Here is a 20,440-nt window from a genome sequence, read left to right on the forward strand (position 1 = left end):
GCAAGAGTCTATGAGAGAGTTGATACACAGGCGGAGAACATAGATCATCCAAAGAAACTGGACACTATTGCTGCGATAGGACAAAATGTACAATAGCAGAAGAGATTTTCTAATGTGTCATCTGGAGCAGCACCTCGTCAGGATGGTTGGAACAATTTTCATAGGAGTCAGTTGGAAAGACAATGCTACACATGTGGGTTTGAATTCCCGCACAAAGGTCAGTGTCCTATTATAGGTCAATTATGTCTACGATGTGGACAGGAAAATAATTTTCAGACAATGTGCCAAGAAAAACCAATGGCACCTATATATAGAGCAAACACACCAATGGTTTCTAACCGTAGGTGTGATGGTCAAAGATGTTTCAATGTAAGACCACTTCGGGAGAAAGAGGTGACAAGGCCAAATGGACTAGCAGGAACGACTCAACAGGTTCAACAACCAGGATTTGTAAGAGCAATGGATAATCTACAAGTAGACATGTCTGAGCAGAGGGGTCCGGAACAAGATCAAGCTGTGAAAGCATATCAGATTCAGAATCAGGAAGAAATACAGAGTGGAGATCCCGATGAAAACCCACCAGTGGAGGAGGAGTATATGAACAAAGATAAATATTAATATCAGGAGTATGATAGATATAGTAAAGTGTATGCAAGACTGATGTATGACAATGGAGATGATAAAGTGCCAAAAAATGTACTGTGGACCTAAGTGGACAAGATATGCTGTTTCTAGTGGACACTGGTGCAACAGTGAATTAATGAGTGAAAGGGCATATGACGAGATATCAGCATTATATCCTTTAAGACAATCGAGAGCAAAAATATTTCAATGTGGTGCTAAACAACCACTATTATCAAAAGGACAATTTCAATGTGATTTGATTCAAGATGGACGTTGCGTGCCAGTTGACATGCATGTTATAAGCACTCCAGCAGTAGGTAGATGTCCCATTAGCTTCAAAACTGCCACAGATTTACAACTGATTGATGTTAAGTATAAACAATTGGAAAAGAAACAAGGGGTGCCTTCTCAGCATCAAAATGTGTATGCTCTTGTAAAGGGGACATTGGACTTGGAAGAGATAAAAGAGAAGTATCTGCAGTTATTTCAAGGTGTTGGAAAGCTAAAGGATAGTGTGATACATGTACATATTAATTCATCAGTTTGTCCTGTTCCTCAGGACCACAGGTGAATAGGTTTTCATCTGCAGGCCAAAGTGTCTCAGGAATTGCAGCAACTATCTGACAATTACATCATTGAGAGGGTTGATGGTGGACTTACACCATAGGTATCGCCGTTGGTAGTAGTAGCTAAAGCAGATGGTCATCTTTGGTATTGTGTAGATATGAGGAATCATAATACAGCAATACAGAGGGAGCGACATCCAAAGCCTAGTATTGAGGACATGATCATTTGTTTGAATGGAGAGAATTTAAGTTCCCAAACCGGGAACTCACGTCCCCTGCACACTATCTAATATCTGGAATACCAGACCAACAAGTAGATATATTTAACAATTGATTTTTCTTAATAAATTCAGGAAAGTCTGTAAATGGTAATGCATAAAAAGCGATAATATGTTCAAAACAATGACTTTGACTCAGGTAAGATTACAAGAAACATTCTTGATTGTTTATTCTTGATGTTGAAGCTGTGGAAGGCCCAACGCGTTTCGAGTGCTACAACACTCTTCATCAGGGGCAATAACATATTATCGCTTTTTATGCATTACCATTTACAGACTTTCCTGAATTTATTAAGAAAAATCAATTGTTAAATATATCTACTTGTTGGTCTGGTATTCCAGATATTAGATAGTGTGCAGGGGACGTGAGTTCCCGGTTTGGGAACTTAAATTCTCTTCATTGTATTGTGCAACCAAGGTGTCATGGTTGCCCCTCTCTCCTCTGCACCTCATACTTGATAAGCATTCTGTCTAAACACCTAGTATCTAAGCTGACTATTAATATTTAAAACATTTTTCGTCACTAGGGTGTGCCATAGTTGTCCTATCCTTCCTTTCTTGCATTTGTTTGAATGGAGCCACCAGATTCACGAAATCGGATCTAAATCAAGGATATCATCAGCTGGTGATTGACCCAGATTCACTACCCATAACCACGTTTACAACGAGGGATTATTTAGGTGCAAAAGATTGAGCTTTGGCATTTGTTCTGCAGCGGATATATTACAAGAGACGATAAGAAGAGTTATTGCACCAGTCGAGCATGCATTTAATTATAGTGATGATATACTGGTATATGGCGTGGATCAGAATCTACATAATGAGGCACTGGATCAGGTGTGCAAGATACTTCAGGATAATGGGTTGACATTGAATGGTCCAAAGTGTGAGGTGAATAGGAATAGTTTAAGATTTTTCGGACATATATTCTCAGAAAATGGGATCAAGGCGGACCCAGAGAAACTGAATGCCATTCTAGGGCTGGATCCTTAAAGAATGTGGCTTAAGTAAGGTCATTTTTAAGAATGACTGGTTATTGTGCGAGGTATTTGCTAATTATGCAACAATGACTGAAGCTTTGAGACAGTTGTTGAAGAGAGATGTGACATTTCTATGGAGTGAGGAATACTAACAAAGTTTTGAATTGATGAAAAAAGGAACTAGCTGATGACGGGCAATTGGAATACTTCAATCCAAGATGGGAGACTGAAGTCACGATGGATGCAAGCCCGGTAGGTCTGGTAGCCATTTTAGCACAAATGGAACCAGGAAAGGATAATGTCAGACATATTGTGAACATCTAATTCATAAAAACATATTCCTGAAGGCATAGGCACAGTGTGGTTAGTGGTTTCAAATTTCCCTTGGCAGTTGAGCCTGGAAAGAGCAATTTGGGACAAGGGTTTGATATGGGAAGGAGCCAATCAGATGGTGAATTTTGGCATCCCTGAAAAGTAACAAGGGTATTGTGCTCTCGCTGATGTCCGCTAGGTGCATCATTGGTCGGATATCGTGTGAATGTCTCCCTTTCCACAAGCTTAGGATGTCTCATGTTTGTCTATGTGTGCTGACCAATGGCAGAATAATAAAGTTCCTCATGTAGGCACGATTGCGTAGCACAAATAACTAAACAAGTAATGTTTTGGGGTCTGAGTGGGAAGAAATGTGGCTCCACAGGGAAGGTGATCGACAGATATAGGGGACTGACATAGTCCCTCCAATAAGCCTCGTAGGATGTTTAACTGTTTCCCACTATGCAAATAACCTCTAAATGTATAAAACATGTGACCACAGTGGGTGGTGTTGTCAGCTCCTATCAACAAGTTCTCTTCCACTGTGCTGTTTGAGTTGTGCTCAACCAGTTGCAGGGCCATCTTAAGCACTTTTGGGGCCCTGGGCACGGACATCTTTGGTGCCCCCCTCCACCAAATCAAAGGAATTATGGGATCAAGAATACTGGTCACGCCCCCCACCGCCGACCCGTTGCGCTCACAATCTATAGGTTGATATGCTTTCTCGCAGCATAACAAGCATGTATACTCCCTTTAAGTCCCCTTGCCCTCTTCATTCTTGCTCTAATCAGAATAATAAACAAGTAGCATTTGAAAATCAATACTATTAGTCCACAAAGGGGGTACTGTTCTAGTGGTATCCAGTCAAATTTTCGAAAACACATTTTCGAAATGCAATTTTGTCAGACAAAAAATGCAGAAGAAAAGAATTTCTGAATGTTTTTCTTTATTGTATGTTTTATTTTTGTTTCGTTATTCAAAAAAAGTGTCAATAACAAAAAAGGGGGGGTTGGGAGTACCCCCCATTAAAAAAAAACATTCGAATTTATTTATTTTTTCCGTCATTTTGGTGTCGAAAAAATGGCATTGCGAAAATATGACGTTCGAAAAAGTCACTATAAACCGTTCTAGTACATACAGGATACTTTTTATCAATAACATCCATGAAGTTAAATTTAGTATTAATGCAGGACCATATGTAAAAGGAAGGTACATGTAACCCATAATAGACGGAGAACTCACATTAGCTGCCTCACAGAATGCAAAAGTGCTCATGCATGGATAGAGACCACCAATTGGAAGGAAGGAGAAAGCTACACATACCATAGCATGGATAGTGGAGGCAGATTAGAAGCTACCTGGAAGGCATATATATCCAGACAGACTGATATTAGAAGTGGGATATGGTTTTCAAATAGTGTTGCCTTTTGATATCAAAGGAACAAATGCCTGTGGTGTGTGACATAAATATGCTCACTATTAACACAGTGAAACCATGAATAAGGCTTTTATGAAGATCATATCATGAGAAGGAAATCACTTGCAAGGGCTGACAATTTTGAAAGGTATAGGGACTGGCAATATTGAGATGTTAGACAATACAAGATTAAATGACATGCCTAGGATCACACATTGGTTAAGAGTTGAAGGGGAGAAGCTAGGATTTGTGCCAACTCTGAAGTTTCTGGATTTGAACACTTTCTTTTCCAGTTCTTACCATGAACTAAAACAATCTAATTTTATTTTAAAAAAAACTGACTTGGAAAGTAAACAAATCACATTACCAAACACAACAATTTTGAAACAAAATATTATAGAAGGGTGTTATGCAAAATATGAATGATTCTAGCTTCATTCTCTCCATCATCAAGGGAAGTATATAAGAACCAGCATACCAATCAATGTGATTTAACACATTTAATCTGGGTTTGTATTGTGTATTTTAATCTTTAAATACTTCCAAAACAGTGGCTTGTGACATTTCCATTTATAAACGTGCATAAAAACCTTTGACTTTTACCCCCAAAAAAATGTTTTTTGTGTCAAACAAGCAGCCTTAAAATATACTTGGCGGATGCCAGCAACATATGGTCCACTCTCTTCTGTCTACCAACCCTTCCACCCAAATGGCCTACATAAGAAGAAAGATCAAGTAATGGGCTAAACGATACCAGCAGCCTGCAAGAAGGCAAACCTCACAGAACGCAGCGCAGTAATTTAAGATGTATTAGATGATTTGACCAGGATCACTGTATCATCTGCTGGCAAATCCAGGATACAAACATGAACGCTGTTGTTATATAGTCTTCAATTAGGATACTTATTCACCTCTTGGAGTAACAGTTTATGCCAGTGTTGGAAGCAATTTTACAACACTCTAGGCTTTACAACACCCCATCTGAACAGACCCATTTCTAGACCTTCATCATACGGATGATTTGTTAGTTTTTGTAGCAAGCTCTGCCTGGTGCAGGTACATTGCTGATAATAGCAGATGTTGTTCTGCAAAACCAAGTACATATGCAGGCAGGCTTATAAACTTCAGCCATAGGAAATGCTCAGCCAGCCTTGCTGGAATGTGATATTCTAAGGTGCTTCACACACTGAGCTATCTTCTGAACCATTGTTGCACTCAATTTATCAATATGCATTTCACCATTGCCTATTGCACATGATCAGCATAATTCCCACAGGAAGGTAAGAATGCTACAGAGTTGTGCCATAAGGATCACACAAAGTATGTATTCCACAGTGAACACAGAAAGCAATGCATGATGCATTGATCAAGGCAGAATACACTTGCCAAAACAGAAGGCAATGGGTTTAGAGCCTCAGCACCACCCCATAGCATATCCTGATGCGTGCCAGTTAAGACTGGTGAGCAATGGAATCTTACTTCTTCAGATCAGCTAGGCTTGTGGGGTTGGGGGACCTGGGCAAGTGCCCCTTGTGCCCTCCCATAAAAACGTCTCTGACCAGCTGTAATAAACAGTATTATGTCTTGCCTGGTGTATGAACCTTTTTGGAATACTTTTGATGTTGTGTTTGTGGAGGACCCCTGATACAGATGTTTGATCTACATTTGAAATCATCCAGTATGCAGCAGCCTTCAGTCCCTGGAATACTGTCCTAAATAATGAAAGGATGGCATCCTGCATAAATAGGAGAGGATATGAACTTCTGGTTTTCGACCGGGGATCTCTGTATCCAAAAATGACAATGAGACTGCCAACATTGACAATAGTCACCAGAAATGTGTATTCATTTTTGGTACCCAAAAGATTCTACACCAGGATTGGAGCAAAATGGCAATATCCATTAAATAGACTATGTGGAAATAAAGCTGTGTTACATTTCGTTTCTAAATGTTTTTATACATTTTGTAGTCACTGCAATAAAAGATAAGGCCAAAATAGCATTCATGAAAAACAGATTGGTTATTGAACAAAGTTAATAGATACCTATTTTTAATGTATGTGCCAGAGAGTGCACTTTTTTGGCTTCAAGCCAAACATATTGCCCTTGAGTGCGGCTGGCAGGTAGATGACATTTGAGGAGGGACACACTCCAGCATATGCCATCTCCCTCTTATCTACACTCACTACATGTGAGTCTTATTTGGACATGTATACACCAACTGACAGGCATTAGCCATGCATGGATAGTATACCTCAGTGGCAACATGCTCGTCTTGTGCAGAGTAACACAGGTTTGAATCCTAGGTTCGCGATTAGAAACATCTTCTTTATTAAGTGCGTTGAAAAAAAAACAATTATAATCCCTATATCCATTTCCACCCACTACCTGCTCCTCCAGCCCAAAACGAATCCTCTTTGACTCTCCGTGATCAAGCTGTAACATTATATGTTGGCGTGCAAGTTTTATTTCAAAGCAGTTTGCTGAGATTTCATGTCTTAATTGCAGCTTTAATTTCTACTTGTTTTATAAAAATGCCTTGACCAAGTGTATCTTCAGCCACTTTGTTTAAATCTGTTAGATACATTTGAGTTTCTTTAAAAAGAAGCATTGACAAAGCCAACAGTATTAGATTGTGCATATTTGTCAAATAGGCATGTGTCTGCCACTGCTATCATAACCCTGCATAATCACCATTATCCAGCTGTCACCATTTTATAGTCAGGTATCACCATTATGGATGCCACTGGAAAATGTCTATTGCATCCATACACAAACGCCAAAACTGTTAGCTTTGCAAATACTTGTTTCTCTTGAGATATTACTATCCTGGATACAATTGTCAGTACATTTTCCCAGATTGCTTATATATGGACAGTAGTGACGTAAGAGACACACTTAAGTCTGTTATTGCCTATATCTACAATTGTATGGCAGCACGACTCGGAAGTGGCCCTTGATTGTCATCCTACAATTCCAATATAGATATGTGAGGGAAATACTAGATACGGATTGGATAGATTAGAGGGAAGGCTTGATACAAAGAAGTACATGCCCATTTCTTAAAAATCATAAATAACACATCAGAATATTTTATAGTGGACAGGTATGGCTATAAACCTGCTGTCTAGCTGTTGCTCACAAGTACATTCCATTCAGACCAATTAATAATGTACATCGTCCTGTGTTCACTGTAGTCCATCCAGTATGTGCGCATACTATAGTATAACTGCTGTAGCATTTTAAGTTGTTGCTGCCAATATACTAAAGTAGTAAAGAGAGGTGACTTAGAATTTTAAGTAGGGCTCCACATTTCAACAAGGATAACACATTGGTCCCATTAGTGAGCCACGAGTGGCAGAATCACATGTGAGAGTCAGGCTAAATTTAGTATGTCAGTATTGTGGATGCACAAAAAGCATGCCAGCGCCAAGCATTTGTGCTGTGCAAAGTTAATTTAAAATGCAAGCAAATAAACGTGAAAGAAATGGTTGTGCAGTGAAGATGCAACAGGATTTTAATGTGAGGCGACCTGCAAACTAGCTCCATTGTCAATTCGCAAAACAAGTAAGAAAAGAGCAGGAAAATGTAACTCTTGCATCCGGTGCTGCCGCTCTAAGCTGGCAGGTTTGTCACATACTCAGAAGTTTCCAGAGAGTTGTTTAATTGAAAACGAGAGGTGGCTCTGATGGAATACTGTCACTGGAAGATGCAGGAATTTATATATTTTAAGTAAGCAAGTTTTACATTTTGGGCAGTCTTAAGTCAGAGGGTCTCTTGGGATGCTGTGTGGCGTTCGGATGGAGTTGTGAATGTTAGCATGCCCACATCTGGACGGATCTCGAAACTCTAGCCTGCCCCGCATATAGATAAAAGTGCGAATGTGGGCATGACCACACCTGGATGGAGTCCTAGGCACTGGCCTGCGCCGCGTCTAGATGGGAGTGTGAAGGCCAGCAAGTGCCACTCAGACAGAACTGTGAATGTTAGCATGGTAAAGGTCAGGTAACCCACTAACCAATATAAGCTCAAACTCTGCATACTTATCTCACTCAATAAACCATCTCTCGCACAACAAGCCGCACGCACTTCACAACACTGCAACAACACATAAACCGGAACAACAGCACACGCGGACTGACTCTGATCCGATACCCGCACCAAAGCTCAGCACCTGGTGTATACTGAGTTGAAGCTGCCAACAGAACACCACTCCTCTCACTATCCTACTCCCTTCTTCACCTTACTAACCCATCCCATCTTTATCATTTACAGATCCGCCAGAGCACCTGGGGACCAATTCCGTTGGTGACGGTGCGCGGTACAAATACCTTTAACATTTAACATTTAACATTTAACATCTCAGAAATGGCTGGCAGTCTAATGCACTCTTAATCTCCGGCTGACTCTGAGGGCGTGCAACAAGTGCTGACAGGCAGGCTGAGGCAAAGATTGTGTGGGCTCCTTCCAAGCTCAGAAGAGAATAGAGACAGATGAAGGCACCCTCCCTTGCCGCATTATCCTGATAGATGCTGAAAGTGAGCTGTCCGAAGGCGCACATGATTAAGCTTCATTCTTGGTGAGTGTCTGGTTAATTGAGGTGTGTGTAGCTTTAAAATCACAAGTGTAGAATTTGATTTTGTATGGATTCTACATATCAGGCATCCCAAAGTCTGTTTGGTCCCCACTACACTGAAGTGAAGTGTATTTCCCAATGCAGAATTTGTTGCCAAAAAATAATAATGGCAAAACATAGAAGTTAACACTCTCAGATTTAAGTGTCTCAAGGTCGTTGCATAGTGTTCTCTGTCAAGTTAGAGGTGGGAGACAGGGCTACAGTAATTCTCTGAAGTTCTGGAGGGATAATCGCATGGGGTGGAAGAACGAAAAATGTGTGCTAAATATTGCTGCTGGAATTGTAAACACATTGGGCCTCATTACACATTAATGCGGTAAACCATGGTGCTATTAGCACCATTGTTGCCGCAGGTACCATACCGGTACCACCATGGAGAAAAGGGGAATTACCACCACATTCCAAGGTTGGCGGGGCAGTAATTCCCCCTTTCTCCATGGCCCTTCCCCATTCCTATTTTTGCCCCATAGGGATCAATGGGAATGGGGACGGAGCTAATTACGGTACCCAGCCGTTAAGGTCGGGTCCCGCAAAGGGACCTCGTAGTAAGGCGGTAAGGGTTTACCGGTACCGGTGACCTTACCGGTACCAGTAAACCCTTACCGCCTACCGTTTAATGAGGCCCATTGCATTATTCTAACAGAGTGTGAAGTTAACATGGGCAATTGAACAAAGCCAAACAACTCTGCAATGCATTACATTTGCTATTTTGTTTTATTCATGACGCTCAATTATTTAAGTGCTTGCAAAAGAAACAAGTCAGCGCTGGTATTTATTTATGTACACTGGTTTCTTGTGTTACCATGCAGAGGTGAAGTAAGTGGTAATTGCATTTTACTGCATGTGGTATTTCACATTATCACATGTTGTAAAATGTAAAGCAAAGATAGTCACTGTAAAATGTGTTCTTCTAAGAGGCTCTGAACGAATGGTCATATTTGGTTTACATGGTAAATGTTTTCTGAGATGCAAGCCAAAAGGACATAATGTAGCATTGTAAATAAATACTGAAAGGGCATAAAGTCATCATTTAGAGTGTACTAAGTACAGTCTTTGCTTACCGTTAGTTACCCCGGTATAAGAACAATTATTAGGTTCACCACTATACCACAGAAATACCAATATACCACCAACAAAAAATACCACCAACCATAAGTACCACTGTGGTTCAGAAGATAGCTGAGAGTGTTAAGCACTTCTTACAGAGATTTTTGTTTGTATTCCTGACCACAGTACCAAACTCTAATATGGTCGACGTTGCCTGTTCTATATCTGAGGATGCTAAACTTTCTTGTGTTTATACTGTGTTACAAAGCAACATATCTACATACCTGCACTAGATGTCACGGGTTTAAAATATGAGCATAGCATATCACAGTATGGTACATTTCGTGAGCTCTACTTCTTCTGAAAAGGCTTGTAAAAATTATGTGGCATTCCCCAATGCCAAGCCTAAAGTTGGAGTTGGGAGAGGTGATTAGGTAGTCACATTCAAGACTGTCAAAGCCAAGACATCCTGATCCTGGACAAATCATTCCATGATAGTGATCCTCGACAACACATCTTATCTTACTGTATAGTACTGCGCTGTCTTCTGTGAAAATGATTGTTCTCTCACATTTCAATGAAATTGATTAAAACATTGGCCCTCATTACGACCCAGGCGGTAAGTATACGACATTACCGGCATGGCGTAACTAACGTATACGTGCTGGGTCAAAGCCGTAAAAAGCGGGACATTACGACCCATCATGCACGAGCATTACGCCATGCCGGTAATGTAAACTGCGCCATGGCGTTAATGCCCCCAAAACGGCACCTACTGGCATCGTATGCCGTGCAAGGTGCACTTCCGCCACCCCGACCACTGTTCATAGCAGTGACCATAGTTAGCGGTGACCGTAAATAAGCGAAATCGGAAGTAGCGTCACTGCGGCGGAACGGGAAAGAGCACGGCGGCCATCTTTAAAAACACAATCCATTGCCATCCTCCGCAACCACTGGACATCCGAGCCTGAGACCCAGCAAATACCATCAGCAGCCTTCTTCCTGCAAGAAAATGCCTAAAGTGGTAAAAAAAGCCTGTGACCGCCAGCGGCAAGACCGCTTCACCAGAGAGGAGCTTACCATGCTTGCGGAGACCCTCCAGGAGAACGCTGCAGTGGTGTTCTCCAACCAAATGACAAGACCGGCCATAGCCAAGAAGAAGGCCATATGGGCACTGGTAGCTCAGAGGGTTAGTGCCGTTGGGACTGTACCCCGCAATGTCAGACAGTGCCGCAAGCGGTGGGACGATCTCAGGCTCAGAGTCAGGAGCATCCTATCGGCTAACAGGAACCTGGGCACGGCTACCGGGGGAGGATCGGAGTCCCCTATTAAATTGCAGCCATGGGAGGAAATCTGTGCCTCCACAATCGGAATGGAGAGCATAGAAGGAGTAGGAGGAATGGAGAGAGGAGCCCCGACATCAGGCGATGCAGGTAGGTGGCTCAAATCAAGCCATGCAAAATTCACCAAAGTCCATTCATGTGAAGTACAATGTTGCCCCATAGTGTAAATGCAACACATCAGCAGGAGACTGCCCACAGACACATCCGATCTCCACCCTGTACACATGCAGTATGCACACCCTAACTGCAGGCTCCCACATACCTCCATGCTACTTCCACACAAAAGGGAGACAACCTGTATGCCCCTGCCTCAAATGTGCCGCATGTACTAACTGATAAGATGCCAGTCGTCACAATGCCCGCCCAATGTCCGCAGACCCATCAATAACACTTTCCCTCCTTTGCTCCACCACAGGCTCAAATTTTGACCTTGAGAATGAGGACACCACTGCCTCCACACCCACCAAGAGGGCCAGGACAACTGTGCCAACACCACAACCCTCCACCTCTGCCGTCCCGAGGAAAACCCCACAGCAGCCAAAATCCCTGCCAGGAAAACAGGACAGGGCACTGACAGCCACCCCAGCAGGCACCACAGCAGCAGCAGCAGCAGCAGCGGACATTACCCAAATTGTGCCCACAGAAGGGACAGGCTCTGCTGCAAGCAGCACTATTGGGGAAACTGCTGCCATTGCAGCCTCCTCCGATAGCGAAGCAGGGATCATTGAGGAGATTGATGTTGGAAGCCCCACTGCCCACCCTCATTCCCCCTACCTGTCCCTAAGCAGCCCGCATGCGGATGCCACACAGGGGCAGTTAGAGGATGAGAATTGGACAGGCACTCCATCCCCGCTGCAGGAGGTGAGCAGCCCAATGGGAATACCACTGCCATTAGCCATGGGCCAGAGGAACCAACAAACCCTGGAGGAGATTGTCACCCGGCAGCAGCAACTATCCTCGCTCCTTAATAAGCACGTTGCAGACTGCGGGGGGGCAACTGCAGCAATGGAGAAATGTGCGGAGACAGTGAAGGCTGCTATTGAATCCTCCACAAAGGACATCTGGGCAAAACTCGCCGCTGTGCGGCACGTCATCTCAGAACTAGTGCAGACAATTCGGGACATGCGTCCATATGAGCAGGCAGGAACCTCCTCGGGTGCCAGCTCGACACCAAGCAGCCCCATCCGCCGTTCGGGGAGGAACCTGTGCAGCACAGGCAGGGGTGCCCCGGGGGCCAGGGGAGGGGGCTGCCAATAGTGGCCGGACAGTGGAGAAATCCTACATCACACACTGCTGCACAGACTTACTCACTCCTTTGTAGGGATTCCAGGGGGGGAGGGTGGAGGGGGGGTGTGGGTGTGTTGGGGAGTTCAGGGGGGAGGGGGGAGTGGGTGTGTTGGGGAGTTCAGGGGGGAGGGGGGAGTGGGTGTGTTGGGGAGTTCAGGGGGGCGGGCGGAGGAGGGGGTGGGTGTGTTCACCAAAATCACTTTCACAATACACTTTTCATATTTGCACAAATCACATGTGTGGACATTGCTCATTGCGTATGCGTGATTTATTGGTAAACAGTCCCCAGTGTCCATATAACAGACGCACACAGTGACACAATCGTCATCTCCAGGTGATACCACCCATCCGCGTGTGCTAGAATAATTGGTTCATCAGAGTACTACGCATTTCACGCCCCTCCTGTGCATCACCGCCTCCATGAGGTGCTGCCCCATCCCCACCCTCATCATCCTCATCGTCAGGTGGTTGCAGTTCTGCAGCAGGGAGCAGGGGCACATTGCATCTGACGCACATATTGTGTAGCATGACACATGCCATGACGATCTTTGCCACCTTCTCATGGCGGTACAGGAGTGCCCCACCAGACCTGCTGAGGCAGCGAAACCGTTCCTTCAATAGGCCAAATGCCTGCTCAATAACCACACGGTTACGTGTATGTGCATGGTTGAAATCCTCCTCGTGCTGGTTCTGTGGGTTCCCTGGTGTAAGGAGCCACCTATTCAGGGGATAGCCTGCATCATCTGTATGTGGACGAGAATGTATGTGTCAGTCATGACGTCTATTTCAGAACATGACGTGCCACCATGGCTTGCATCCAACTGTTACTTCGGACCTCTTTTAAATGCACTAATTGATTCACACTATGCGACCAGTATATGCTCATGGCTCTTATGGAATGTTGTGCTTGCCATCAACCAATGTATGCAGGGGGGTCATGTGCCTTGTGAGTGCCCATCCACTGTGTTCGTTCATGCCGTTTGTTTTGGTTGCCTGGCACGTGTCCTGTGATGTCAACGCTCACATCATTGCAACATTGCTGTCAGCCTCATCATGACCCCAGTGAGCAATGCTGATGTTGATAGGGACATTTTGTGGGCCTTGCTGTCTGTGTGATGGTGTGTTGATGTTTCTGTCCGTCATGTGCCTCATTCGTGCGCAGTTATGGGGGACAGGCCTTTCAGTGGATGGTGTCTGGTGACGTGCATGTAGATGCATTTCGTTGAGGTCAATGTGGTGTGAATTGGTACAATGCACTTGCAGATGGTTGTGTCATGGTTGGGGCACACCTTCATTCACGTGGTGGGGCTGCATACATCGGCCATTAGGTTTAGTGTTGTCAGCTGAAGTTTGTGCTGCTTTAGGGTATGATCTGGCTCCGTTGTCTCTACTACTCACAGCCAGGTGGAGCATGCATCATTCCCCCCCCTTTCAGCCAGGTGGAGTATGCATCATTCCCCCCCTTTCAGCCAGGTGGAGTATGCATCACCCCCTGCCCCCTTTCAGCCAGGTGGAATATGCATCATTCCCCCCCCCTTTCAGCAAGGTGGAGTATGCATCATTCCCCCCCTTTCAGCCAGGTGGAGTATGCATCATCCCCCCCCTTTCAGCCAGGTGGAGTATGCATCATTCCCCTCCCCTTTCAGCCAGGTGGAGTATGCATCACCCCCCCCCTTTCAGCCAGGTGGAGTAGGCATCATCCCCCCCCCTTTCAGCCAGGTGGAGTTTGCATCATCCCCCCCCCTTTCAGCCAGGTGGAGTATGCATCATCCCCACCCTTTCAGCCAGGTGGAGTATGCATCATTACCCCCCTCCCTGGAGTATGCATTGGTACAACATTGACCTACCCACTTCACTTTTCCATGGTCATGACATGTGACTCACCGAGTAGCCAGGATCTTGGCCCTGCATGTCGCTCCATTTAGCGTGGTATTGTGGAGTTCCGAAGGACCATTGAATCATGGGTTGCTCCGGGGAATCGGGCACAGCAATGTGTGATGATCCTGTTGGAGTCACAGACCATTTGCACGTTGATTGAGTGAAATAGTTTACGGTTGCGGTACGGTACCTCCATGGCATGTGGCACCACCAATTCTACATGGGTGCAGTCAATGGCACCAATGCAACCAGGTATGCAGGCTAGTGCATGGAAACCCACCTTGGTGTTTGCAATCTCCTGGGCAGACCGTGGTAATGAGATGTAGTCGTCTGTGTGCTTGAGGGGGGCATCAAGCACTTGGATCAGTGTACGTGAGAATAATGGTTGTGAAATGCCATGCACGTGTCCCACTGTGTGCTGGTAGGTGCCTGTGGCCAGGAAGTGGAGTACAGACACTACCTTCAGTAGGGGTGGGATGGCGGTTGGTGTTTCTATCATGCTGACGATGTTGTTGTGTATCATGTCTACGATGGCGGTGATGGTGTCCCGGTCCAAACGGTACAGGGTGTGGATCTGCTCAGCGGTGAGGTTGAATGGACTGGCTCTGATGCGTGGGATTGTGGGCTGCCTGTGTGGTGCCACTGGCTGTGCTGGTGGGGCTTGCAGGCCCTGCCTTGCCCTCCTTCTCCTCCTGTGTCTCCTCTGTGCAGCCTGTTGTTGTTGTTGTTGTTGTTGTTGTTGTAGTTGAAGTTGTAGCACTTGCATTGCTATCAGGTCCTCCAGCCCCAACATTGCTAGTCCTATTGGAATCATTGTGGAGTGTGACTGGGTGTGGGAAGGGGTTGGGTGTGCTCTTTTTGTACTTCCTGAGTCTGTATTGCCTCCACCTGTGCTGATTCTGTGCACCTGTGGCAGCTGGATTCACTGCACAAGGCCCTTTACGGTTGGTTCGCAATGGCGTAATTAGCACCATGGCGGTAAGGTACTTAACGGGCTGGGTGATGGCGTTAGGTGCATGTCCGCTTGGGTCGTCATTCGCGTAGCTTTGCACCATGCCGGTATTTGCGGTGTGGCAGGTCGCGTGCGCGCGTCCTTGGTGCAGTTAGCAGCAGCGTTAACTACGATGCCGCTAATGGCATCGTAGTTAACGGTTACGGGTCATGATCGGACCTAGTGGAAAACGATGCCGGTAATCATTTACCGGCATCGTTTTTCACTTACCGCCTGGGTCGTAATGAGGGCCATTGTGTCCTTTTATGTAGGCCAAATAATTGGAAGGGTTCCTAGACAGATAAGAGCTTGGGTGGCATGTCTATAATGTGCAAGAGGGAACCAAAACACCTTTTTTTTGATTCACCACCAAGCCAGCCCAGTTAAAATGCTAAGCACAACTTCAGCTACAACAAGCAGCTGAGGTAGCACTCATGGGCTGGCTTGCACTGTCAAAGATAAAAATAGGTTACCACCCCACCCTGGCATGGTCCATTGGGGATGCAGGATGGGGTACTAAATGTTTGAGGAGGTGCTCCAGCACGTCCCCACACATTCATAGATGCTATGGTTTACTCCAGGGAGCACCCGGCTCACAATATTTTGCTGCATTCCGCTATTCTGGTGGATTCGAGAGTACCTGCATAATATCCAAAGATATCATGAAAGGGGAAATATGGCAACATATAACCATTACACTTATCGCAGGAACGTTGTGCCCAGCTCTAATTTTATAACACTTAATAGACAGCTTTAGAGGTAATATATAATCATTAATATAGATAATATTTGACAAGCATTGTATATGCCTTGTACCAAAACATGCAACAGATGGAGAATACAGGAAATAATGTTGCCAACTAAACATCATTTTGTTAACATGCACAATAGCCCACAACAGAAAGTAAGAGGTAAGAAACACCTTGTTTATGCTTTCATATAGTCTGCTCAGTATATTTTCCATCTGTGCAATTCAATAATATGCAATTAAATCATATAGAAAATAGCCATATTGGCAGACACGATTTGCCCCTGACCGTAAGATTTATAATTCCCCTCCCTCGTTGAGGGAAACTAATGTATGTAGTGGGTTACTATATCTCAATGTGTATTGATTAAACATCCCGAGGAATCAGCATTTGTTTCCTCACATTAGCATTGTGTCCATGTGTAAATGAATTACTAAGAAAACACTAGTTCTTACTTGCCATGGTTGGAAATCCAAGATGTGAGCACAGGTTCCATGAGGGGATGGGCCATTAAAGGTCTTGCAGGAATTCAGATTGTGTAATGCCAGCGCAATGGCATAAACTGCCCTGTAGACATTGTATGTCACTCTTGGGGTAGTAACATCATTGTAGATGCCCCTGACACTCTCCATGTTCTCATCACCTGTGCACAGTGATGATTGATTGTTCCATGAGCTTGGCAGCTTGTTTGAGCCTTCCCACTTACAACTGAAAGCTGCTTCCCAGAAATCCCTAATGAAAATGTCACCGGGTACCGTTGCGGGGTGCGCCCTGTTGAGATATTCTTTAAAGCCTGGCATCTCACCACTGTAGATCGCAAGACCGATTGTCCCAGAGAGGATGGGCACATACTTTTCCACAGACAGGAGTGCTGATGTTGACCAGGCTTCACTAGCAATGAAGACCTTTCCGGTTATGTTCTGTTCTAAAATCTCATCAAATAATGGCACCAGATGTGAATCAAGGCCGAAAATGACAATGGCATTGGCTGTAGAACTGCTGATCACTTGGGCAATATGGTATGCATTCCTGTCTGGCCGGCTAAGAATGATGCTCTCAGAGAAGGCAACACATGCTCCAGCCTTGTGAAGCTCGGCTTGTAATATTTCAACTCCATGCTTGCCATATTCATTGTCCTCAGCAAGAAGACCTACCCAGGTCCAATTATAGTGGATCACTAGCTGGGCCAATCCACGGGACTGGAAGTCGTCACTGGGGATAGTCCGAAAGAAGGAAGGGAACTGGTTCCGGTCACTCAGGAAGGGATTTGTTGAAAAATAACTGATCTGTACAAAATACAATTTTTAAATGTACATTTTGTTTAAAACAAACATATATTTTATCATGGCACAACATAATCATATACAGAATGGCAAATATAGAGAATATAACCAAAACATGTGATTAACAATTTAATAAAGTGAACAATATAAAATCAGATACACTTGCTGTATTACAAAAATGTAATTGGTATCTGAAAAAAGGTAAAGAATACATTATTTTTAGTGCTTATTAAAGAATGTTTATCAACAAACTAATAATTATATTGAAAAATACATACGTTTATCCAGATTTGTCTTATAGATATTAATTCCATTACCTTAATCCATAGTAATTTAGCTCCTAAGTAAGCGTAGGTGTAAAAACACCACAAGGTTCATTATTAATTCCTTGGGCACATCATTCTACAAGACCAGATTCACAAGTATTGTGATTGTATCCCGCTAGACATGCTTTGATGGCACTCTCTTTACAGTGGCCAAAGGTAGAAATGCAATTTATCAGTAAATAGGCATCAGTTGTACATGCCTGCTGACTCTGAAGACATCCGGTCTGCACACTTCACCCTTTTGAGTCTCTTACATGAGATCCAGCTGAAGTACTTAATTTTGCTCCCTCAGCAGTAAGAATAGACACAAACCCTAGAGCAAGATATTTCATGGTTTCTTATTGAGGAATTGCATTTCAACCTTTGGCTAATTACATGCTCATCTTACGAAAGCCTAATACCCTGACACCAATTGGATAACTTTTAAGCTTGTTGCAATGTCACTCTATGTTACTGTAATCTGTGCTGATCCTTTTTTTAGCCCAAAATGGCAACCTCTATGGGGGGAGAGGTTTTCTGCATTCACACGTGTGGCACAGTTCTTTCATTTTGCTAAGCCAGTTGCAATGCTCCACACTTCAATAACATCATAGCATAAGGATTTCATTAGTCTGACACCTACATTGTTGATTTTTAATTCAATATATTGCTAAAACGCTATGTGGCAATGTAAAAAGGATTATTCTTCTGATGGTAAATGGTAGCCAAAGCCAACCACTTCAGGATGATTTTCAGACTACGCTGGACAACAGTCACATGGTGCAGTGAACAACCCATTGAAGAAAAGGTTGAAACAAAGACTTTTGTTTATAGGATTTAATGGAAAGACTTGTTTTAATACATTATATAGATGTTATTAAAAAATATGCCTATATTAAGAAGTGCATACTATGAAGTTATCCGCTGGTGGAAGGTTTATAAATTAATGTATTTTCTTTTAATATACAGCTTCTCTTTAAATGCATCAAGGTGTATCCCATTCTACCCTTCAACTTGCTTTCCCCACACCTGTAGCTAATCCTGCCCAACCCATGTGTTTTTTTCTAAATTATTTTTTGGGATTTTGGGGAATTGTAATCCATTTTTCATTTTATAAATATAAATCCCGGTTTATGGTCATAATACCGAATTAATAAATCTCGAAAAATAAAATCTTGAAAAAAAAGGGCGAAAAAAAAATATTGAATTTTTTTTATGACGTTTTTTTTTCGAAATCGGGGGGGGGGTTTACTTACCTGACCCAAAAAATACATATATAAAAAAAAAATCGATATTTTTTTTTTTCATTCTTTTTTTTTCGGGATTTTTGTTATTCGAGATTTATTTTTCAGCCTTTTGACCCACCACCATAAATCCCATCCAATTCTAGTGAGAGAGATTTGTCTATGGATTTCATGAGCTTAGTAAACAACTGTCCATATTCAAGAGTGAGGGTGAAACATAACAAGTTCGGGCTTGTGCTGGATGTGGTGGCTCATCCATAATGAGTGGCTGGGCAGTGCCCTAAATTTCCTGTCAGGTCTCAACCTTTTGATGCATGGCAGGCCAATAAATACTATTGCGTCTCGTTAATGGCTGGGGCCCTCTCCCAGCCAAGCAAGTTTATAATTGGGTTTGGAAAGCACTGTAGGATGAAGACATATGAAAAACAAAACGGTAATGTCTATCGAATCAGAACCCAAATAATGTAATCATATTTTTTGGTATTAACTTTACAAAGCTTTGAAAAAGTGAACATAGATTCTCATTCAGGGGAGTATTCTGCATAGGTTAAAACTATGATATAGTCACATCTACATATTATTAACCCATTTAAATACTTTAATACATTTGTTCATATTTAATGCTACCAGGCTGTATAACATGCCTACAGATGCAGTATTATTGTGCAATTTAAATATAGCAATATTGCAATAATGGGACAGGTTCCTAAAACATTTTATAGGAGAAAAATGGATCCAAATCCATACTTATTTATTTATTTATTCGTTTATTGTGCATTTGTAAGGCACTTATAAATCAAGTAATTTGTATTTCAAAGTGGCCACAGGGAAACAGGGAGGGAACACGGGAATAAAAATCAAGTATAACAATGAAAGATAGCGGTGGACCTACTAGGACTTGTGAACATTCAGAACACACAAGTGCACGGAGAGAGAGGGGATGGGTATTGGGGGGGTGAGTGCTAAGTGTATCATGAGGCAAGTGCTGGGGGGTGAGAAGCTGTAAGTGCCTAGGTGGAGTGGTCAGCCGGCAATAAATAAGTGCAGACCTGTGGTGACATAGGTCAGTGGGTGGCAAGGCAAAGTCTTAGGAGGGGTGGCGTCTGTAGGTGATTGGGTGAGGGAGGCCAGGACCCGAGGGGACACAAAAGGGCCCTGGTCACCAATTGCAGCAACATTGGGATGTGGGAATTGGCAGAGGATGGAGGAAGGGAAGGAGGAGGTGAATAGGAAGGTCTGGTGGAGCTTCCAGAATTAGAGGAGATCCAGCTCAAGACGAAGAGAAAGAGGGAGGCTGTTCCATAGGAGGGAGTCTCATGAAGAAAGGGATCTGCCCCAGCTTGCTGTTTAGCAAGCGTTTAAAATACAGACAGTTGGTGCAGAAGGAGCATAAAGATCTGGGAGAGTATTTAGTGAGAGTAAGTTGTAGATAGCTTGGTTCCCTGCACCTACGGGATTGCAGATGATGCAGAAGGATTTGAATTTGATCCTTGCAGCAACT

At 43.6% G+C, this 20,440-nt stretch overlaps 1 protein-coding gene across 1 annotated transcript in view; it reads right to left on the bottom strand.

The window, feature by feature from the left end:
- LOC138467257 (extracellular calcium-sensing receptor-like) overlaps positions 1-20,440 on the bottom strand; it is a 151,682-nt gene that overhangs the window by 52,336 nt on the left and 78,906 nt on the right. Inside the window, exon 3 of the mRNA XM_069607279.1 lies at positions 16,563-17,393. Coding sequence (XP_069463380.1) covers positions 16,563-17,393 — 831 coding nt within the window. The remainder of the gene's footprint in view (positions 1-16,562; positions 17,394-20,440) is intronic.

Source organism: Ambystoma mexicanum, chromosome 1p (assembly GCF_040938575.1).
Source record: "Ambystoma mexicanum isolate Mex_15411 chromosome 1p, UKY_AmexF1_1, whole genome shotgun sequence".
NCBI lineage: Eukaryota > Metazoa > Chordata > Amphibia > Caudata > Ambystomatidae > Ambystoma > Ambystoma mexicanum.